The sequence below is a fragment of the Copidosoma floridanum genome, unplaced genomic scaffold (assembly GCF_036245765.1).
Source record: "Copidosoma floridanum isolate Cflo_tuat_1 unplaced genomic scaffold, Cflo_Japanese_pri ptg000032l, whole genome shotgun sequence".
NCBI classification, from domain to species: domain Eukaryota; kingdom Metazoa; phylum Arthropoda; class Insecta; order Hymenoptera; family Encyrtidae; genus Copidosoma; species Copidosoma floridanum.
Window position 1 is genome coordinate 5,956,301 of NW_028321909.1, and position 23,951 is coordinate 5,980,251.

The 23,951-nt window shown below is 46.1% G+C and overlaps 2 protein-coding genes across 3 annotated transcripts in view; one reads left to right on the top strand and one right to left on the bottom strand.

Moving 5' to 3' along the window:
- The window catches only part of LOC106639345 (zinc finger protein castor homolog 1), a 93,149-nt gene that overhangs the window by 23,556 nt on the left and 45,642 nt on the right, over positions 1 to 23,951 (top strand). The window contains exons 2-4 of the mRNA XM_089597399.1: positions 8,057 to 8,124; positions 8,199 to 8,740; positions 8,811 to 9,111. Of these exons, the coding sequence (XP_089453525.1) occupies positions 8,094 to 8,124; positions 8,199 to 8,740; positions 8,811 to 9,111 (874 nt within the window). The 5' untranslated portion in view covers positions 8,057 to 8,093. The remainder of the gene's footprint in view (positions 1 to 8,056; positions 8,125 to 8,198; positions 8,741 to 8,810; positions 9,112 to 23,951) is intronic.
- LOC149373364 (histamine H2 receptor-like) lies at positions 15,898 to 18,158 on the bottom strand. 2 transcript variants are annotated; one of them, XM_089597402.1, is made up of 5 exons: positions 18,035 to 18,131; positions 17,269 to 17,508; positions 16,641 to 16,880; positions 16,411 to 16,567; positions 15,898 to 16,314 (listed from the first exon to the last, which is right to left on the bottom strand). In XM_089597402.1, the coding sequence occupies exons 1-5, from the start codon at positions 18,058 to 18,060 to the stop codon at positions 16,021 to 16,023; spliced, it is 957 nt and encodes a 318-aa protein (XP_089453528.1). In that variant the 5' UTR covers positions 18,061 to 18,131; the 3' UTR covers positions 15,898 to 16,020. The 2 variants fall into 2 exon arrangements, with proteins under 2 accessions (XP_089453528.1, XP_089453526.1); XM_089597400.1 differs by having other exon boundaries at positions 15,899 to 16,314; positions 17,269 to 17,505; positions 18,035 to 18,158.

Consider the following 23,951-nt stretch of genomic DNA (forward strand, 5'->3'; position numbering starts at 1 on the left):
GCATTTTCGCCAACGAAACCTCACGGCATCGAGTAACACACACATCGGGGCGTCACTCGCCCAGTCATTTCGAGACCAGTTTCCCGTTGGTACACGGGGGGGGGGAGGGGGAAAAAAAAGCCGAAATCTCGCTCTCCGCATCTTTCCTCGACCACAGACCGGGCGAGAAGCGAGGGATCCCCCTCGAGCCGGTGTTGTTTTTTTCGCGACAACCCCCGACGTTGCGCATTATAGCTGCAGCATCCCTCTTTCTCTCTTATTTGCATACGGGCATAATGGCACGAGCGGCGGCAGCCACCCTTTAACTATTAATTTTATAAAATTATTCAGACCGGCTTGTGCGTGCGCGCTTCCATCATCCCCATCTCGGGACCCTCCATATGCACTATTGAAATAACGGATTTTCGAAATCTTGTTTTATACATGCATATACTCGGCGTGTCGGAGGGGAAAAAGTAATGCCCGATAACCATTTCACGTGTACGTCGCACAACTCGTAAAAAAAAAAAAAAAAAAAAGAGCAGAGAGAAAGAAATAAAAATCATATGCACCAGGGGAAGAGGGAGGAGAGCCTTTTCACCTTCCACCCATATGGGTGCTCTCGTTGTTTGCCGAAAATCCCCCGATTCCTCTATTTACACGTATAAACGGCTCATGAATTATTCATTTCCGCTAAATGATAAAATAATATTTCCTCCGCCCGTGATTTCCAGATTGGGTTTTGCATTTTGATGCGGCTCGGGGAGATGGAAGGAAAAAAAAAAAAGCATGTCACCGGGAACCCCCTTGCGTTGCCGCGCCCAGATAAGACCATTGAGAGGCGGATTTGAAAAATGGCCACGAGCGCGCAAGGGTTGATTTTTATAAGCCGCTGAATTTGCCGGGCGCGTTATTGAGAAAAGGAGGGAACATCGGAGGGGGGGTTGTATTACGATCGGCTCATGAGATCCGGATGCGGGAGCTTGATTGACAGGAGCAGACTCCAAACGAGGCGCGTGCAGTTGCCGCTCTTTTTATCTCGAAACTAATTCACCCCCGGCTCATATATTCTCGTATAGGATAGATTTGGTTTTGCGAAAAATTCTGAAATTAAAAACTCGAGCGGACGGTAATTTAACCATTTGCCATCGCAACGTATCGGTGATCGCGTTCGTGACTGCGGTTGTTGGGTAGAAATTTTCCAATGTGCACGAACGACCTCATCGGCGCGAAACAACAACGGGAGAAAAGGATGGAGGGAAAACAAAACAACAGAGTGTGTTCCACTATTGTATACGTATACAGATTGGCGCGAGACGTGGTGTATATAATACCCAGCGGCGCCTGGCGATCGATGTAATTAGGCGTCGCGAGAGAGTCGGAGGAGGATACGCGAGAGCCCGACTCGCCCCCTCGTGCCACGCCAAGCTCCGATATATACACACATACATGCATTATATGTACCGCGGGGGTTTCAGAAGTAATTAAAGAAAGGAGCGGGCGAGCGTGTGTGTGTGTGCGTCGGGGGGTAATTAATTAATCGTTGGACGTCCTAGCGCTCGAGAATGGATTCCTTCCTTCGATCCTCTCCTCCACCTCCCGGTCTGATTCCCTCCTTTCCTCCTATCCTTTTTTCCCTTCTTCTTCTCCCCTTTTCTTTATTATCATCGCCATCATCATCATCATCATCATCATCATCCACCTCCTCGTTGTTTATTATTCCTCTTCTCCGTTCGGCCTCTTTTGTGGGTATTTATTAGGCGAGCTTTACGTGGCTTCTTTATTATGTCTCGAGTGCTCATTTTTCACGCGTTTCCAGAGTAATACACTCGCGTGCACCGCCTCGAAACACGCGGCCATATTCTTTATACTGGCGCTCCGTGGCTCCGGATCTCGGGGGAAGGGAGAGAGAAAAAAAAAAAAAAAAAAGAGAGCTCAATTCACCCCGTACCACGGGGTCATTACGAAAAATAATCACGTTACTATCGATCCTTTATACAATACCTTTGATCAGTACGAGTACGGGCTTAATTGTTTTTCGTGCGATATTTGTTTCGTCTCTACAGGTCCGTGTACACGTTTCGTCGATTTTAGCAATTACACGGGCCGAGTTTGCCCAGTTAATACGGTTCAACTGGTTAAAGCCTCTTATTCTTTGAAAAAAATCGCAGAAGCAGGCCGACGAAAAAAAAAAAAGGAGAAAAAGCCCACCCGAGCATCCGTTCCGTGCTCTCATTAAGACGTTTTAGCGCATTTCGCGAAACAACACGGAAGGAGCCGGTCTATCGGCCGCGCGTAGGTGTACCTACTTTCTCGCGTGGAGAAGAAGAGGCTGCGCCATCGAGCGTATACACATTAAGGTCCTAAATGGCCGGTGTTACGCTAAGTGGACCTAACCAGATTAGTGAGCCTCTGCGTGCTCTATTTTTAACGCCGCCTCGGCTCAGAGCCACACGTGTGTTTGTAGCGCTTTACAATCGGCTAGATGAGAAGGGGAGGAGGAAGCGCGAAAAAAAAAAAAAACCGAGACAATGGGGGGGATAGGAAGAGAGAGAGAGAGAGAGGAGCCCAGCGCGAAGAAGACGAAGAAGAATGGGAAAAAGGAGGAGTATATATATATGTATATACGTGTACACGCACTCCTCGCGCGTTACATTTCGCGGCGCGGGCTCGTTATTTCGAGCCGATCTCCCAAAGGCCGGTGCTTAAACATACGGGACGGCGAGGGGTATTATAGGCGCCTGCATAATCAATGCGCCTACCTACCGCGAGTCGATATTTCCCCCCGACAACCAGGGAGGGGGAGGGGAGGTGCACACGCGGTGATGATAATAATAATAATAATAATAATGCACAAAGCCGCTCTCTGGTCTATTGCTCGACTTTTGTTCCTCTCTGCCTCTCGGCGTTTCTCCACATTTTTCCTCCCTCCCTCCCTGCCTCTTGTGTTTATTGTAATATAACCGGCTATTATGCGCACCGCGCTCATGTCCGAGGATCGTTGTCACTTTGCTCGGCAAAACCACGCCGTTATTGTTGTTATTGCCACTCTTATATTGTCGTTGTTACTCACATTGTCCGCGTGGATTATTATTCCTCGCGGCCCCTCTCGGATTTTTCGGCCTTCGAGCCTCTTTTTTTCCCCCTCCCTCTTCCTCGTCCCCCTTTGCATCGGGCCAAAGTGACAATAATCGCAGGTACGGAAAACCCGCTCTCGGTGGTGTGATAATAATTGCACTTTCCCGTGCAACGTGGCATGGTAAATTAACGCGTTTTATCGGCGAAAATTGCGCGCGACAGGGAGAAGCAAAGGATGCGGCGAGCTCCAACGCAGCTCTGGCTCGAAATTACGAATATTATTATGACTCGAGTCCCTCCCTTCCTCTCTCTCTCTTGCTTCTGAGAATCCTCTGTTTTTCATTCTTTAATCTCAGCCTCTCGCGTTTCACACCATATCTCACCAATGCGCGCACACTCGCCCGTGCATTCATACATGCGCAAACGCGAGCTCTCGCTCCCTCGCGCGATTTGCCTCGTTCGCTTTCCTCCTCCCGCTTTACGCTTCTCTCTCCCCTTTTTTTTTCCTTCGTATGTATACGTATACACGCACTCGCCAAGTGCATGCAAGCGTTCGCTCTTTCTTTATGTACTCTCGCCAAGTGTGTATTATAATGTGCACGGATTTTTTTTTTTCTTCCTCTTTTCATTATCGGTGGGGCGGTGGATTTATTTTATTTTTTTTGTTTTGCTCGCTGTCGCCGGGGTTCCGTGGAAAAGTACGAGCTCGAGTTTTTAGTTTTTTACGAAAGCCCGAGTGTTTCCGTGAATGCCGAGTCTGTGCCCATGCAAGTGTTTTGAGAAATAAATTTTATTCGAGACTATACGTACGTGACGCCCGAGAGGATATCTTATTACCACTGTTGCCGAAGTTGTCGAACTCGGGGGGGAATCGGTGCACCGATCTTTTATTTATTTATTTTTTTTTTTTTTGTTTTTTCACGCCACTCAAACTCGATCAAAACCAGCACGTCTTTTTCTTCGCGACTCCTAAAAAAAGGAAATTCCCGGACGAGCGAGTCACGGGCGTGTCAATGTGAAGGCGTTGCGCTATCGCGTAAGCGGAGGAGGAAGATATACACGCGAGACAAGGGAATTTTGAGGCGCTCCACGGATACACGAAGATCGATCGACTTTCCCTCTCGATAAGCCGTCTGTCCGTCGATCCGGTTTTTGACCGAAAAACCTGGCTATGTATCCCCCTTTTGGTCTCCCGTGAGGATCGTCTCCTCTTTATAGAGCAGAATCGTGTTTATTTTTTGTCACGATATAAATTCTTACTGTATCAAATTGACTGTTGAAAAAATTTTACATAGTTGATCGGTATATGATTCAAAGTCGGGAAATTTTTATTTCAGGAGAAATTAAATCATCAGCCCCAAATGTGCAGATCTTTGAGAAAAAAATATTCAATTTTCCCGTGTTACTTTTACCTCGTAGGAAAAGTTGTTTATTTTTAAATAAATATTATTTTTTAAGCATCGGCTAACAATTATTTTTATGCAACAAATAATCACAACACTAAAATGTTTTCTATCAACTTGAGGGTACATCATGGTGTATCTTAACAAAGAATTTAACGTGTCGTGACTTGGATGCCAAAGTTTATTTTTTCGTATGAATTTAACTTGCATCTACAAACCTTTTGGATCTCGGAAAAAGTACCCTTTCCGTACAAAAGAAAGTCTATATTTCAGGAATTTAGCAATTTGTTGTTAACAATTACCCCCAAGGTGCGAAATTCTATGGCACATTGTAATGAATCATACGCCCGATCGTCCCGAAAGGCGTCACGAGCACCGACCACTTAATAAGCCCCGAGTAAGAAAACGGCGCCGGCTACAAATCTCCGAATTTGAATAATCTCCCTCCTGCACTGCGTGGCCTCTGCGGATGAGGAAAGGATGCAAGAGCGAAGGGGGGGGGGTCTCGAGTGTAGCGCTCGAGTGCGACCCGGCGACGACGAGGCCACCTCAAAACCTCTCGTAAAACCCTTTCCTCGGATTACAAGTGCACCGAACGTTTCGGTCCGTTGCGAGGCCCATGCCGTATGGGTCCTGAATTTCGGTTTATTAGAGGCGAGGTCTCGAGTGCTCCTCGCATGCATGGCACAAGCAGTTTTTTTTCTTTTTTTTTTTTTTTTTTTTTTTTTTTCAAGAGAGTCGATAGCGCGTGAGTTTGCGAGAGGAAAATATTGATTGTTTGGTTGGCGCTCCGGTGTTGGGTGAGAATTTTATTCCGACCCCTTGCAGCTCCGTGAACGGGCAATGGAAGCAAACAACTTCTGTTTATCTGTCAATTTACGGTACATGAAATAATAATAATAATAATAATAAAAAATAAAAATTCGGCGTTGGAAAAAATGGCCAACTTTGGCCTCGAGGGTCCCCCAAAGGGCAGGGCGCGAGCACTCACTCGGGAATTTCGCGAGTCGCTAGTTTCGTTCCACAAAGTCCCTGACTCGGTGCGTGTGCGTGCGAGCAAAAACCGAAGAGAGACGAGAAAAAGCCCCCCCCCCCCGGGATGAAGGAACGAGTGGTGCGGGCCGATAAAAAATTTCGATAACATCGGGAGGAGAGCGGCTCGCGGCCGCGTTTCCGCGAACGGGCACTCGAGAGCCGGGCGTGTTTTTAGCCCGGGAGGGGGCAAAAGAGCGCATCGGGCGCCGATTTACGATTCCTCGGCGCCTTTAGCCATTTCTCCGGGCGCCCACCGAATTTTTCATACTTTTGGCCTTTTTTGCTTTTTCCGTCCAAACTCTGAGATCTTTGCTGAGACGGTTTTTTTCTGTTGTTATTGTTATATTTCTCCTGCTGTGGTAAGAAATTTCAATTTGGGAGCGAAAAAAATGGCCACGTATGAAATTCCCTCGTCGCACCAACAGTACCATTTACACAAAATCTCATAGATACATATTATGCTCCTTACACATTAGCAGCATACATACCTATATACTTACCCGCAATAAGTCTGGTCGAAGTGACGCGCGGAATTGCTTTATTGCAAATACCTACATGCAAATGCACGCACAGACACTCGTACAACCTATGTACATACACGTCAGCAAGTCAGCAATGGCGCATGCCGGAGGCGAAGTACATAAATACATAATGCACACACTCGCGGGGATGGTCGATGTATACATGTGCACGGACGCTTTTTCCCTTCCTCCTTCCTTCGCCATCGGAGCATCGGAGGCACAGAAGGGATAATTAACATCTGTTACAATGCCTATTGCGTGCGACCCGGCCCGTTTTTCCTATCCCCCCGCCCTCCCCCGGCACCGCAATGGTGGACTGCGCTGTTCATATACCCATGTACATATATACGTGCCGAGCCGGGTGATGGGGCGGACCTGGAATACATTATCACCCTCGAGAGAGAAAGAGGCACACACGCGTTTGTTGCATATAGCGCACTCACGCAACGCGTCATGCGCGCGCGTAATATCGCTCGGACGGATCTCGCTCGGCTCTATCCTACCAACATACTCGCATTGTTGCAATTTAACACGCGCGAGCGCGACTTATCATCCGGCCACCACTTCCAGGATTTAGCTTGTTTTTTTTTTTTTTTTTTGTTTCCCCTCCCTCTCGACTACACACACCTTCCTTTACTTCCACGCCTGTTGCCATATTTTCCCTCTGGCATTTTTTTTCCCCCCCCCCCTTTTTTTATTCATGGCGCTTGGCCCCGTCAACGCACACCTCGCGTCTCGCGTGTTGCGCTCCGTCTCGAGGAGAGGGACACGGTATAACGCCTCGAGGCGTCGCTCGGTGCGCGTTTGGGGCCGGCGCGGGCTCGTAAATTGAAAATCCGTTCTGTATAATGCGATGATCGAGGTATGCGCGCAAAGCCCCAGAGATAGGGGGGGGGGGAGCGCGTTTTTTTCCGCGAACCGGTTTAAAATTTACTGGGCAAAAGCCGCGCGCACCGGGGTTATTGTGTTTTATGTGTGCGACGAGGAATAGAAGCGCAGGCGGCATGACCTACGGGATTTTCGAGATTCCGAGGGCAGCGCGGATTTATGGGGCCCCTCGAGAAAGCGCGCAAATTGACGAGATAGGTACATCCTCTCCGATCGCGATTTATATGGTCCCGCGACTTTGGGCCCCTTATGTATACGGCGTCCCTGTATAAGGAGCGGATAAATTAGCGCTGATCGCTAATTTTACTCTCGTTGAGGCTGATTTTCTTTCTTGGTTCGGGGGAACTTTCAGAATGTTGAAATTACGAGAGGACGCTGATTTATCGCACTTGCCTTTTTTTTTCTTTTCTTTTTTGGTAATTTGTTGATCTATTTGAAGTGAAAAACGGGGATTGCTATGTAGGGCTATTGAAAAAAAAAAAAAAAACGTTGGCGCTACAGGCGGTTTCGACGAGCATTTAAAAATACGCGAGAAACAAGGAAATTCCGTGGTACAGCGAGAGGGAGAGCGAAAAATGCCACACACGTAGAGGAGGAGGAAAGAGAGAAAGAGCAGGAAGAGTGTGACCAGGAACGCCGGAGTACATAAAGCAGCTCGCGTATAAACACACATACGTACACGCCCGAGGAGGCGCGAGAAACGAGGGGGGACGGAGAGAGAACGACTAAAAATCCGAACGACTATGGAAATAATAATAATAAAAAAAATTGAAAAATAAAAACAGTTGAGGGGGGGTGCGAGGAAACGAAACAAGAAGCAAGTATAAGAAAGAGAGCAGAACTCGTATATCACCCTCCTTGGGCTTTTGTTTCCGTGACGTGCCTTTGTTTTGCGCCTCGTTTTCGCTCGATTCGACGGAGAAAGGGAGGCTGCTGCTGACTTTCTTTCTTTATTGTTCTTTTTCATTCTTTTTTTCATAAACACGAGTACATAATGCAAGTAGGTATACGTATAACAGCCACTGGTTCGCGGATGCATTAGCATTGGCTGGGTTGGAAAATGGCCAAAGCGATACGGTTAATTAAACAATTGGGGGAAAAAAAAATAATAATAATAAATAACAGATTGCGTATGGCATTTAATGGTTTCAGGGCGTGGTGACGAGGTGAACGGAGCACGAGACTCGCGATGTCCGCCGTAACGAGTCCATATGGACCCAGTGAGTATATCATTTTGCCCACCTAAATTTGGTAGAGAAAAAAAAAAGAAAGTAAACGACTGACGAAAACGCAGGCTCGATCGCAGCGGACATGCTATCGGAATCGGTGTACAACTTTGCCGCGTCGACTTCGCGGCGCATCACCGGGACCGGCTCGACCTGCGACCAAGACAGCGACTCCCAACAGTACGACCCGAGTCACCCCACCCAACAGCTCCAGCTGGCCGCGAGCATCCAATCGTCGTCCCAGCCGCCCGGCTGCCAGCAGCCCGGCAAGCCCCGCAACAAGCGCAAAAACTTCAAGCCCATCAGCAGCCGGATGGCCGAGGTCTCGGACGAGTCGGACGACCGCGAGGACGACGCAGAGTCCGGCGGGCCGAACGACGACTGCCGGTCCAACGACGAGGCGACGCCCCTCCAGGGTGGTAACGAAAGCGGGGGCTGCAGCCCGGCGCGCTCCCCCAAACGGAGGCTCAACAACAACGAGGTCATACCCATGGACCTGTCCGTGGCGACGAGGCCGCCCTCCTCCGACGAGGACAGCGCCGACTCGTTCCGGCACAAGTTCATCCTCGAGCAGCTCAGGGCGCAGAAGCTCTACTCGCCCAACATGGACGTAAGTCCCTCGATTGACTCTGCGACACAAAACAATCGTCATCCCGTAGACTAACGCTGATTTGCCACAGGTGCGGAGTCCGGCCTCGGAGTTGTCGGACAAGAGCAGCGGGCCGCTCGAGCCGACGGACGAGCAGCTCCTGGAGGCCCAGGACGATGAGGACGAGGAGCGCCAGAACCTCGACGAGGTGGAGGAGAACGACATGGACGAGTCGGAGGAGCGAGCCCGGCCTTTCGACAATATGCGCGAGTACGCCGAGTCGACGATGCAGGAGCTGTTCGCCATCTACGGGCTCGCGGGGGGCGAGTTGGCCAAGAGCGTCAGCCGGCAGCTGCCCCCGAGCTTTCTCAATCCGGCCGCCGGACAGCCAGGTCAGTAGTGCCCCACATTGCTTTCTTTCATCCTTTGCTTTGCAAACAATAATCTCGCCCCAAAGATTCAATCATACCGGCATCAGAGAGGTGCTTTTACTCCCCCCTCGATAACATCGAACGCGCTCAAGGCGCATACCTAATTCACCTCTGAGCGCGTGTATCAGGTACGCTTTTTGCAGTAAAACCATGATAGTAATAATAATAATGATGATTACGAGCTGCAGACAAGGCGACATGTGCAGAGCGAGGAAACTGGTGGGGGGGGGGAATTTTTGCTCATCGCATGAAGCGGATATTTACATTTGTCGTTTCGAGAGGTAAAATGGGTATGTGTATGCACATACATGTTTGTGTATAAGAGCAAACGACCTGATGCGGATATATATATGTGTATATATAATACCTTGTAAACATATGCACTCGGTATCCACGGAGCACGGCACGGCGAATATAATCATTAAATGCCGCGCGACGTCGTCGCGTTATACACATGGGTAACGAGGCTACGCGCTTTTTTTTTCGCCCCTCGTCATTCTCTCGCAAGCATCAGCGCTATTTTCATCGGTTTCCCTTTTAAGAGCGATCATGTTAATTGCCGGCGCAGCCCCAAAGAAAAAGATGGTGTATTACTCGGGAACGCCGGAACACGGACATGCAGCAGAGGTATATGTATGTATACCACAACTGATGTGAGAGAGCCCCGGTAATTTATTCGTCCACGGTAAGCGCGTTTGATCCATCGACACGACCGGGCACCCGATATCGCGTATAATATATACTCGCCGAGCTTGTACTCGCGTATACCCCTTGCTCCTTTCCGAGCGTATACTATATGATACCAGAGCACACCTGGCTGGAAAAAGGGCCCTTTTTCTAGTACCTTTGGCCTTGTGCCCTTTTTTTGTACACTTGCTCTCGAGCATGCGTGCGCCTCGCAGGGGTAGACGTTGAGGATGTAGGGAGAACGCTCGCAAAAATTAATGTCCCCCGCCGGGTGTTTTAATTGAAAATGCCTCCCCGCTCCGACCCGGTAGATCGCGGGAAAAATAGGATAAACGTGACGATTATTGTTTTGAAAAGTCTCTTGCTGATCATATATTACGAGCCACTTTGGCTCGGCAAGTTTTTTCTTTTGTTCGCAACTATATCGTAAGTACCTTACGGCACGCTTGATGTTAACTTTGGGCCGTACAGGTAAAATCAAATACGCCTGATCTGAAAAAAAAGTCCTTAGAAGTACCTATACAGTACCAGCACGAAACGAGTAAGTGAAAATAAGCGTACATGCGCGCGAATCGACGCAATGCCACGACACTTGGGCGATATGAAGCTCGGAGGGTGAGATTCCCTAAACATGCCCTTACAAAAGTACAAATATGCATATATACCATTACACGCTCCCCGGCACATGTATATGAGCAGTGGCTGCATGCAGTATGGATATTACACATTATTTGCCCGGTGTCTCGCGTGTATATGCAACGAGCTTGCACGTATGGAAAGATGGCCGACTTATAACTCATAAAGCCGCTTGCCGCCGGCGTTGCTGCGCATATATTATTATATATACGTACACGCTATTAACGGAGCATCAGCAGTTGCCACACACACACACACACTGGCGGAGGCCCGATCATCCATATTCCGAAGCATATGTAATGCAGCTTATGGTATCTTTCTCTCTGTCCGTCTAGTACATGCGACCGGGCGATTTTCAACCCTTACGTATGTATATACACGCGAGTCCAAAGAGAGCAGTTAGTGCTCGCGTGTGTTATGCTGTTTCCTGTCTCTGGGCATTACTGCTGTTTCTCTTCATGTTTTTCCCTTTGCCTTCGATGGCAATGAACAAAATAGAATCGTCGCGCTTGGTTTTTTTTCTTCGCAAAACAAATACTCGATAAAATTAAATTTAGAGCCCAGACCTCGTCCGATTCTTGGCACCGATCGGTATCGCACGCAAAACGGCAGTGGTGACACACGCGCGCGCAATATTCACTTACCGGGGGGCGTATGTAGAAAAGAGAGGGAAATAAAAAAAAAAAAAAAAAAGAGAAGCATTTCGGGGGTGCGCCGAATTTTCGAGAGTTGCGACACGCGCACCAGATATACGCATACCCAACCAGCGTACGTTGTATTATATATTTATCTCTCGACCTCGATTTTATAATTAGTTTTTTTTTACCCTCTCTCTTCTCATCGGTGACGACGATGGTTGGCTTTTGAATAAAAAGCACTATGCTCGTCTTTAACTATTACGTACATCGATACGAGCAGTTAACTTTTTTTTTTGCGCACCTTTTTAATATCATCTCTTCGGTTTCTCGTGCGAATGTATTACTCTTGGCGCACGAGCCGATTGTCACTGAATGTCTACGTACTGCCTGAAGCATCGTGCGCTTCGTTGTCCTCTCTTCCAAGCCCCCCTCGAGTTTTCGCCGCGAAACTCCACAATCGGTCGTAAAAAGAGCTGGTTTTTAACTGCGGTTTATCAATAACACGCGAATTCCGTACTTACACATATACACGCCCGATTGAATGGTATATACGCCTCGGCGGGTTGTAATTTAAAAGAGCGCGCATAACGCGGTGTAAATCCTACCCCCTTCCTCATAAAAACGATGAGCCGCGTGCCAACGGTAGAGGGAAAAATTCGCGCCCGAACCTCTCACCTCCCGAAACAACCTGCAATCAGAGGTCGTTCCCCACCTGCGAGCCGTTCGGTAGCCCGGGCCTCTCCCGAGCGCTGTTATCTCCTGGTGCTGGCCGTCGCATGGCTTACCCCGAAGAAACCAGAAAACTCGCCTCGCGCGCGGACCCATTAATCATCCCACTTGGGTATAAAGGCGTATATTATTATACGTACAGAAGAGAGAGAGAGAGAGATGAAAAGGTGGACGGACAGACGTGTGCCGAGGCAGAACCTCCAAGGATCATTTTTTATCCCCGTCTATGGTATACGTGCACATGCCTGCACCTCCTACTCCTTTCTTTTTCGTCCTTTGGGAGGATTTTTGTGATTACTATTTTTTTCTTTTTTTTTTTTTTTCCCCTCCTCCCAAACAGCTTATATACTTTTGTCAACTCTCCCTCCACCGCTGAATACAACACGACATTGTGCCCGCCAGAGCGGTCGTTTTCAGCCGGATTGATGGTTCCGAGATATTTTTCTCTCTCTCCAACAGGTTATTGAATTATATATGTACGGGTACACTGTACAGCTTGGCGGAATCCAGATTTCGGTTGTGTAAACGTATACGGACCTTCGATGGAGAAGCACAGCAAAATCCACGACCACCCACGTACTCCTCGTTTTGAAGAGAAAAAAAAAAAATCTTATCGGTAAATAATCCCGACTCCTCGTCGCATCGGAGCAAAGTACATGAACCCTCTGCGCGAAATCAAGCCATTAAAAACGATTTATCCGTACGGACGAGCCCCTGTAGTGAAACAGCCTCCCTCGCACCGTTGAATTCTCGCACCCTCGTATACTCCATCCCTCTTTTGTGCGTACACCCACACGCATAGGGTTGAGCGCCAGAGGAGTGGGACGAGTGTCGATTTTGCGGGAGCGCGTGCCGCCGCAGAGAGCACCGACCTGTTGAATCCCTCTCACCCTCCGCCCACTCTCTCCCATCCAGCCCGAGCTTTTTTCCCTCTTCCGTACATAGTCCACATATATATGCGGGACTCACTGCAGTGGCTGATGGAGCTTTTAAGGGGGACGCTTGTGTCAACAGGTGTATTACGACTTTGGGCTTTATGCTTGGATATCGCGATACGGGATTAATACCGATCTATTAGATAATATCGATTAATTTCCGTGGTTTCAAGGCTCAGTTTAACAATAGTATCATCATTTTCTGATTCGACGCCTCGCAAGCACGCGGCTCTGATGAAAAAAAAAAAAAAAACCTCCCAGCCGATCTCCCGTCAAACGCAACGTGGTATATGGCCAGTAAGACATCGAAGACAGTGGGAACAAGAAATACATCTCCCCCGAGCCGGCCTCAACAGCTTCATAAACAGCCGTGAGTCATTGGTAGTGCAGTACTGTGGTTCGAGTGGCGTTTATGAACAAAAAAAAAACTCAACGCATCAGCGAGAGAGAAGGATCGGCTGTCGATCGATCGGGGCAGTCGCAGCTTGCGCTCTCGCGCGTACATGTATACACACAAGCGCGCGAATCCTTTTTATGAGGCGAAGCGGGAGTGGGTGAAAAGACGTGCATCAGTGACAGACGGCCGGTATCCGATGAGTTCCCTCCGACGTGCACGGTGTTTCTCAGCTGTCTTTATTATACACGTACGCCGGATGGGTTGATAAATTTATACGCGTGTGTATGCGCGTAATCAAAGGCGTACACTTGTAGGGTGGGGGAAAAAAAATATTCTCGTCGTGGCTTCACTTGGAGAGTGTGTGTTCTTTTACACGTAGTTATATAGTCGTATATGTAACGTTTGACGAGACGAGGCGCCGTTTCTTTTTTTCCAAACTATCATCGTCCGCGTTTTGACGCACAGCTGCATATGTACACCATCGGAACAGTACATGTATACAGCATTTTTGGTTTAAAACAATAATAGGTCGATCAGAGTGTTCCAGTCGTCAACCATAAATGACTCAAAGAGACCCAATTAGCGCCGAATCGTCGATCCTCCCGAAAATCATAAAAACCCCAATGAACATCATTCTCTGTATAAACGCTCGCCGAGGAGCGCGTGTTTGCACGTACATAGAAATCGTGTACGCGTGTGCGTGAGCGAACGAATAACAAACGGGACGGAGACGAGAAGAGGAGGAAAAAGAAGAGGCAGCCCTCGGTTAACGCTGCACGTGTTGTGTCTCGCTCGCCCGGTTACTCGAGCACGCGCGGGGTTTCTCCTCTCGCCGATCTCTCTCTCATCGCAGCCTCCTCGTCTTCGCCGTTTAATTTCATTACCACGCACATACAATACATATACATATACATATACAATATAGGGTACGTTGTTGTAGGGTAAAGTCCCGTGCCTGGCTCTTATATGTATATTCGCAGGGCACCCGCACTGCAGACGCGCTGAATTTTCCCAGACTCTCTCTCCCCCCCGCATCTTCTATATGCACTGTATGTGTATATGCATTTACCAGTGCATCGATCAAACGGAGTGTTTCCACGCTTATGTAGTCGCTGCCTCTCATTTTAATCTCCATTATTTTACCGGGGGGGGTACGTGCATCCGCTCGCTTGGGTCATTAAGAAACGCGAGATTCCAGGATGGAGATGTAACCGAGAATGAGTCGTTCAAAGCATCGGGATCCCTTTGTGTTATCGAGAAAACGGAAAATTAATCGAAACGATGTAAAAATCCCACACTTTTTTCCCGATGCTCTGGCTTATATGGTGTACCAAACGGAGGGAGCCAATCGATCTTATTAACGGTGTACCCGGGTGCCCGCACAACTCGGCTCGTATCGCCCCGGGCCCCACATTATATTGCATTATGTGCACACACAATGAACTCCCTACTTACCGTCGTGCTGCGTATGACGAGTATTTTTCTTTCATCGCTGCAGTTGAGGAAGAAGAAGAAAAAAAAAAAAAATCGAGCGAAACGAGGAAAAGGGAAACGAAAAATTGGGTCCATGTGTACCTTATGCTGGGTGTATAGAGGAGTCGACGGTTTCCGGGTCAATTGGTGCGCCAGTTTGCCGCTGGGCTTGTTTTGTCCGACAATTAGTCGGGGCTGGGGAGAACTAGCTTATAAGCGTGATGTAGACAGTTTTTTTTTTTTTTTTTTACTCCCGATCACGCAGATGGTATAATTGAGCCATATTTGTTTTCAGTGTTGTGGAAAAATTAAAAACCCTCTCGCTCGGCCCAGTTGAGTATAAGTGTAGCCGTTCCCTCGAAACTATTTTTTTTTTTTTTTTTTTTTTTTTTTCATCGAGTCTCTCATCCGAATGAACTTTTGCTGCACTCAAGGGCCTGATCTTCTCTCCCGAGAACTGCTTTTTCATATAAATGCATATACATGTACATCGGAAGACCAAGAGCAGGATGGGGGGGAAAAAAAAGGAGGAGCGCGGGAGAGATATGAACAAGCTCGGGATATACGCGCGCGTTGTCTTGTTTGTTTTGCCCGTCAGTCGGGCTGACGCTCGGACATTCGTTTTAAATTTAGAATTCAATGGGATCCTTTTATATACGTGTATATATAATGTACATTTTGGCCTTTCCGATGCCTTTAACGGATTCCCATGAGGAGCGCCGGCGGAGGATTATTATTTGTTTAATTTCATCTTCACGTCTCGCGCGTGTATACACAAGCCGGTCGCCTCATCGTCCGACAGATCGTTGGGAAATTTTTAAATTATTCTGCCCGATGGAAGCGATAAGTTTCCACGTGCTTTATTTTCAGGTCAGGTGTAACTTTTTACGTCACTGTTCGACCTTACGATTGAAGCATGTTTAAGAAAATAACTCTCGATGAAATAAAAAAAATTTGAAAGTACTGATCGATGGCCAAGCCAACGGTGGTCTGACTAGACTCGTTGAACGTTTTCCAGCGTTTGATATATAATTACCCTCATCAGAAGTGATAACGACAAAGGAATATAGTTTCAGATATTTTCAAGGGTAAGGTTTTGTGCACGTGTAAGTGACAATGAACAATCTTTAAAGTGATGGCTTGATAATCGATTTGAATAAAGTATCAAGAGATTAATGATTTCTACTGAAGAACAAAAACACCATTTACGTGATTTGATGCCCACTGATGCTCATCAAATGCATAAACTTTAGTACAAATTTATAGATATTTACTAATTTATTTAGAAATGTGCTTTTCTCTCCATTCAAAGTATCACACCACCTCATACAATAATGATGTTTTTGTCAAGATAACAGTTTGAGCTTCGTAATCTTTACGTGGAATTCTTGGTTGAGGTAGTTTTCTTCGAGTCACTCTGTTGTTCCACCCTGTCATGATTCGGTGCTTCGAGTCTAAAGAGGCGCCGATAGGCTTCACGGTAGACAGGGGACTTCCAGGCATAGATAACTGGGTTGACAGCACTGTTGGATATTGCCAGTACCAACTGTATATGGTTCAAGTACTTCATGGCAGTGCTCCGTTCATAAAGGCCAAAAACTCTCAACAATGTCGTGACGACTTTTGGCAGATAGCAGATCGTGAAACAGCCCAAGAAAAGAAACACCACCTTGAATAACAAAAATCATCAACGATAAAACATTTGAAGCACTTGGATGGTGAATTTTGGCTTGGGTTCAGGTACTGTATGTACGTATGTGTATACCAGATTGCTTTTTTTGATGCTCCGACCATTTTCCCCCGACCTCGCTGATGACCTTTGGGTGTGTGCCCTCGCTGCTTTCCATATTCCACAGTAAAGTACCAAAACGATGATCCAAACTATCGTAAAATTTGGTATCCAAATTACCTTTACGTAGCAACTAAAAGAAAAAAAATCAGACACTTTTAGCATATTCCACCAAAGGCATAATATAAAAGTTCTTGATGTCTCACCTGGGTATGATATTGCGGTTTTTACAGAGATCCGTAACGTGTTTGAAATTATTCCAGTAGAGAGGTACCGTGGATATCAGTAGAGCTGCGCACCAATTGACAGCTATCATTACAAATACTACGCGCTCAGACGTGTACTCTGTATACTTGAGTGGATAAATTATTGCGATGTAACGATTGATGGCTATTGCGGCTATGGCGTAGAAACCCGCGGACATACCGCAAAACATAAATAAATACCTGGGAAAATAAGAAACTCTTATAAATTTGGATATAAATATTAGGAACTATTAGGAACTCAAAGGAATTAGTGAGAAGTGATTAGAAGTGTGTAGCTGTAGTCTGCTGCAAGGGACTCGGTTACGTTTGACGTAATACTTAAATGTTACTAGAAATCGTCGTTTAGAAGTTATGAAACGCAATTAACCGATTGGCCGAGAAATACAAAATGTAAATTTGGCTGAAAATTTAACAAGTCACGTTTTCGCCTAATACATCCAAAATTATTGATGTTCAACGAATCAATTTCTACAAAATTTGGTATAGTGACTATTAACAGATTAAAAATATGGGTGACCTCAAGATTGGATTTTTTCCAAGGACAGAGAACATTTTTGTCACTGCTCACCTAAGTAAACATGCATACTTGTTCATAGGATAATTTTCGTTAATTTCTATGATCACGTTGTAGAGCAGTGCGAAACCATTGAGCAAGTCCGCAACGGCAAGGTTGAGTATCAGCCGGCTGGAGATTCCTTTCAATGGTTTACGGCTGAGACTTTGAGCTAGGATGGTCATACCATTGCCAGTTAGCATCACAACAACCAGGACTACTTTGACTGGCAAAAAGCATGGTTGAATAGTACTGCTTGACAAATGGAGTTGATGAAGGATTAGTTGAAAAAAACGATTCATCAATCAATGTTTATTTTCATTAAAATTTTTGTTATTAGCTGTTAATGAAACATTTTTGCCTCTTAAACGAAAACTAAAACGAAATATAACAAGTAAGCGTATGAAACTATGAGTATCCAAGTGTCTTCACAACAATGTAAGGAATATAGTTACATGTTTGAAAAATAGCTATATTGACACATGTAATAATTTGCATTCCAACGTAAAAACTAAATTTACTAAAATATTTTTCACAAAAATCATTCAAACAATTTCCACGTGCTAATTTTTAAATTCCTTCACCGAACACCTCTTTACTAGTCATTGTTTAAATCAACTGCGATGACACTTGATAGTAAGACAATATTTATTTCGTAAGAAGTTTTTAATCAAATAACGTGGATAAACAAGTATATATTGATTGATGGTATATTCAAATCACGTACACATTAAAGTATATACAATACAAAATATTATGTAGGAGAGTCTCGGGTACTTACTCGGTGTCGACCACGGAAATGTTCATGCTTGTGCTTCTCGTACGTGAAAATATCAAACTAGTCGTCCAGTTTGTAGAAGAAAGAATGAGAGGAGGTGAATTGATAAGTAACGAAAACGTCGTGAAAGTTGCAACACCAATGACTCAACTTACGAAAATTATCCTAAAGACAAAATAATTGGCTGTTTTCGTCATGATTTATTATTAGAAAGTTCAGTTTTGCGTGAACCACCAGTGCAACTTTGGTAATGAAGTACACTAATGAACCTTTCGTAAGGAAAGGAATTTGAAACTACAAAGCCTCCGATATTTAGGGGTATTTGCATTACAAGTGTTTGGCGTCATTATCCACGAAAGACGAGCATACTTATATGAATCATACTAACCTAGACTTGGTAGCGCGTCACTTTCATATACCGGTAGAACTATCGTTCAACCCAAATAAACAAGGTCCTAAAAGCATGACTAAGATGAAACAAGTATTTTAATAATCAATGTACTATACTGTTCCGCATTTCTTAGCAACTTTAGAAATTATTAAGCATGGAAACCATAGTATCTACAGTATATATTATACGATACATGATTTTGTGCATCGTAGTATACATATTTATGGACGTAAAATAATTGAACAAACAAAAAAAGTAAATGACTGAATAAATTTCTATTTTTGACAATAAATTACCGATTCTTCAATTAGAAATCTCATTTGTCAAGCGACTGCAAAAACTTCAGCTCAAAGACAATTCGCTGTAATTTAAAAAGTGCAGAGAATTAATGATAGTTATTACGTTTCTGCTGTACCTACTCATGTAGAGTAGAACTGTTTGATTTTAATATTTAAAAAAAGGAATGAGTGGCCTTCAGTAACGTGATATCATTCGATGGAAATCGTCAAAACAATGACGTTAGCACACTGAGGAGAACTAAAATTGTTTACGTTCGACCACATTTACAATTTTTAAAATGTATAAGCAATGTCGCTGATGTCAAAATCACATCTATACTTAAATTAAAAATTCTCAATTTGCTCAAAAAAAAAAAAGAAAAAAAAAAAAACCAATAACACTTCACACAGCTGCGAGTTTTTATTATTGCACCGGACAAAAAAGTCCTCTTACAATCGTCATGCAGATCCGAGATAAAGCAAAAACTCAAGATTTCTGTATTTATTCAAGCCGCTGATGTTTTTCAAATATACTGCTTGTAGGACTCAATCTCTTATGATTATCATTATAATTTTTTACTTGAACGAGATAGGCCCACATCATCAGCATTCTCCGACCAGTTACTTTATTTTGTCCGACGTAATTAGCGCTCAGTCGTCAATTTCCAAGCAATATTCGTAAACTCATCAATCAAAAAACCCCTTCCGCTCCTCGTTCCGATTTTTTACGCATATTCAGAAATAATCCTTTTTTTTGTAGTTACACCTCTCACGCGTCCTAGTTTTTCGCCTCGTTTGAGCACCACGAGATAATTACGCGCATCAAACGAGCATTCGAAGGAATAACAAATACAAAAGCAGAAGGACACATCTAATGTACGATTGAATCACTGCATAATATATGGATATGTAAAACGCAATTTCGACGTCGATGGGTGTTGGGTTGCCCAATCGGAGCTCCCGCAAAGCTTTAAATTGTTTTGAGCGCCCAATGATTTCACGTGGCTGGCGAAGGTCACCCATCTCCCGGATTCGTACTATACACGCGTGCAAAATTGAGCTTCCGCCTCGATCATTTCATCAGATTACTCGCACGGTATTACGTGCCTCTCAGTGACGCGAGAAAAACATCTGTTCGTACGGCGCGTGTCGGGGATACCAAAAACTATTCCACTTTACAGGTATAGTACATTTATGTATACATGGACAAATTAGGTTCCCGTACGCGAGTGTACGGTTTTATTAAATGGCCAGCGCGTGTACCGCTACATTCGTGATTTACGGACGAGGAACGTTTACGCTTCCAATTGTCTCTAGCGCAAATGGAAAGAACATTGAGTTTTTCCAGCTGTCTCGAATCGGCTGGTGTTAATTTAAAATTAACGTCCCAGGGAACAAAAAAGTCCGAGCTCCCAGATTCCTCGGCAACACCTTCTCCTTCCTTTGCGCCGCGCGTTCGCCGATACACGTGTAATATCAATTTGTATGCGTGCGGTAAATCCCATTGTGTCAAATGCATTATCATCGAAGCGCAGTGGTACATCTCGGTGCAATCGATTAAAATGCTAATACCCACAATGCCAGTCCCACCCGAAGTTGCATAAATCACGCCAAGGCTCGCGCAGAGCCATTAGCGTCAAATTTCGCGGGTATAATCCGCACGGCCGAGCTGGAAGGTGAAAGAGTCCCGATAATCCGCGCACTCAATTAAGCCCATCGCAATACACGCCTCCTCCGTGCACCATAAACCGGCGTCAATCGCATTAACTCCGGCTCCTCCTTTACCGGCGTTTCCACAAAATTCCCAAAGAATAATCAACCCACAGGATGCGTATGCTCGAGAAACCGAGGAGAAGAATAAGAGCTATGGAGAGCACAAGCGATCCCGAGCGAGGAGGTCTTTTCTCTCCCTTTTTCTTCGGAGTCGTTCGCTTATATGCTCGAGAAAAGAGAGAGAGAGAGAGGCAGCTAGGAATTCCTCTTGATGGATTGGTCATCCGTGATTAATTTGACAAGCTGACTTTCTGGTTTTCGGAGAGCGAGACTGACAAGGCCCCCGGGGTCCCCCCCTCCGCGGCGACTAATGGCCTCTCCCTATCCTCCTCATCACTCCGCGTTTATATACACATGCTTCTCCCTCCCTCTCTTTTTCCCTGTTCCGCGCGCGCGGAATTTATATATTCCCGGGGCTTTCGCTCTCCTTTTTCGACATTTCTCCGTGGGATTGGCCGTTTCGCGTCCGATTACCTCCCTCTCTCTTTTTTGTTTTTGGTCCAACCTTGAAATTTTGAGGAAAACAAACGACCACTCTGCTATACGTGTGTGGAGTTTGCTCACTTCCCCCGTGGCTCTCGAATCAATCGACATCGATACAATCTTGACAAAAGCCTACGCGTACAGCACAAAAAAAACCGACGCGAAACCGCGCCTGTACACCACGCACGAAATAATCTCCATAAATAATCTTCGAGCGGCTCCGCGGGCTCTACACCAATAACACGCGGAGCATCACTCCCATGGCAGAAGCGCGTCTCTTCATCCATCTCCTGGTCTCTGGCGCGGGCACAAGAGCGCGCATTATGTACGGATGAACCCCGTGGAGACTGCACGAGCGCGTTCTGCATCCCTTGAGAAAAATTAATCGGGGCCGATCGCTCCATCGGAGAACGAGCGGAGAAGCTAATGTCGGGACGAGCCGTGGAGGAAAAGCGCATATACCCGAGATTGATAGACGCGCATTACGTCCCTATAGCGCACCTATATTCGCCCGCGAGAGCTTGCGCTGCTCCGTGCGTTGCGTACATTACACTCTCCGATCGGCTATCTCTCACTGTATCGGACTCTTTTGTATTGTCATCTCTGAAAAAATCTCCGAGCATAACGTATTACCTATACTCGGATTTTTCCGCTTTCTTGAAAAAGATCGATTATGCAAAATCAGCGCCGATCGTCCGGGAGGAAAAAAAAAGTATGGTAACCAGGCCGGCTCAAGAGATGATCGGGTGCAACGGAGCGTCTCGCGCGTAGCTCCGTTGATCAAAAAGATGCTTATAAGTAATTGAATTTCGGTAAAACGACTCGTTAGTAGAACGAAACAAAAAAGTCCATTCCATTTGTAAAGACGAAGCCCCGTATATACAAGGGGAGAGAAATATCGTTAAAAAAAAGGGTGTCATCGGCAGGTGGGGGCGTGCGAAACAAAAGCTCGAGCCACCGTTGTCCGCGCGTGAATAAAGGAGCACTACCAGCAGAAAGAATGAGTCACATTGGAGCGGTTCGTGAGCCAAAGGGCCGAGTCCCTTCGTAGATGGAAAGGGAACGCGATGCGGGTGGAGAAGAGGAGCACCAGCCTGGTCGCGAAAACCAGTTTGTCCGCGAGCGCGTGTCTTAATGAAGCCCCCCCTTGCTCTCTTCTTTTATTTCAGCGACGACAACCGACTGTGCACCCGCGGGGGTGGGTTTGAAGAACTGCTCTAAATGGAATTGCTTTTTTCCGTGTGTCCCTTTTTTTTTTTTTTCTTCTTCGAGGGGACACTTCCAACAGCCACTTTGTTTTCCTCTTTCATTCGCCATCTCTTTTGATATTTCTGTCAAACGCCTCTGTCGAGGGATATACATACGATTACACTGCGCTTGTTCGTGCTGTTTACGAAAACAAATTGTGCCCGTGTGTACGTATATTGGAGAAGAAAAAAAATATTAAAATATCAATCAATCCTCAGTCCCAAGTAAACACAAGTATGGCAATCAATCAAGAGCCGCTCTGGCTCTTTGACGAGCATTTTCTAATCCTCTCCTCCTAAATCCAACTTTCTGAATCATCAAAGTCGGTTCTTGGGGGGAAAAACAGTTACTACAAATGTATATATACATACATCCTTATCTAATTCGACTGTAAGTATAAATGTGATTCGTCATTAGACGAGAACACGTGTACCTTCGCAACGGGGATCGATTAATCAAGACTCGGTGTATAGGGAAACGACGGCACGGACTTTTATTCCTCGTTTTTGAGATTTTTCCCTCGGCATCGCCGCGTCATTACCATGAATTACATTTTCAAGGGACTGATTAATTTTTCCTTTCTTTTTTTTTACTCTTATAAAACTACTTCAAGAGAGCGCTATATTATTCATGTAAAGGAGCCTTCGGGGAAAACGAAGCCAACATCGCTCGGTGCATTAAGGCGACTAATCTTCATATTCAAATTCCCGGCACCCCGTGCGAGCGAGCCCATCTCAAGTGGCTCGAGGCCCCAATCCCTTCTCGCTCTCTTTGTTAAAAACTCGATCCTTGCAGCTCGATTTAATGGCCCGTCGCAGGAGGAGCACTCGGACTCGGGAATCCATAATTTTTTCGGAAATTCAATTCACGCGCTGTTTGCGAAACCCGATACCATATTTTGGTGCATCCAGCGAAAAAAGTGGTCCGTTCCCATGAGCAGTACGAGAAAAAAGAGCCCAAAGCCACGGGCTTCCTCCGATCGAAGGAAAGAAAAAAAAGCCCTAATGAAATCGCGCGGACAATTACAGGCGTCCGGGCTCGTCGACAGCGTGATTAGAGATTCCCCGGCGCGCCTCCCGATGATAATTAAGACACCGGTAGGGAATCCGCGACGGAGGACGAAGAAGGAGGAGAGGGAGAATAAAAAGAGGGCCCATCGTTAGAGCGCAAATTCCGGGGGGTCCATTTGAATATCGCATAATGCCGAATTAATGCCGGAAATTCGACTCGGGGACCCCGGGAGCGGTAGCCAGCTCGCGTCCGTAATGGGGCCCCGAAATTTCGGGACCCACGAAATCACGTTTCCCTCAGCCCCCTCGTAATTCCCACCGGAGAACCCTTCGCTCCTCTCTCTCTCTCTCTTTCACCCCTTTCGTATACAGCTTGGGCTGCTCTTGTGTGTTTTTTTACCCTTTTCTCCGCGGGATCTCACGGAGTCAGGGCAAAACTCCCCCCCCCCTCCTTTTTGGGTCCCAGCAGCAGCGACGTAATTTGGAATTTAGGACTTTTTCGGGGGATCTTTGATCCCTTCCAGTGCGCGCGCGACGACGCCTAAATGCTTCTCTAATTTCTCCACGGGCCGACAGCCCGAGCTGTATGATTTATCGGGGCATTCTTGTTTTTGCGACTCTCCTTTTCCTCCTCTTTCTTTTTTTTTTCCTTTCATTTCAATCAGCAAACTCGGCAGTTTCGGGCATTTCGTGCTCATTTGAAAACGATGGTGCTTTTTGCGCCCCGTCCAACAGAG

Excerpts from the sequence above, each read along its gene's own strand:
- LOC149373364 (XM_089597402.1), bottom strand. The coding sequence starts at position 18,060 with ATGAACATTTCCGTGGTCGACACCGA. Across the intron at positions 17,509-18,034 it reads ATTTCCGTGGTCGACACCGA|CAGTACTATTCAACCATGCT; the intron begins GTAAGTACCCGA and ends CCATTTGTCAAG. Across the intron at positions 16,315-16,410 it reads GCATCAAAAAAAGCAATCTG|GTGGTGTTTCTTTTCTTGGG; the intron begins GTATACACATAC and ends TTGTTATTCAAG.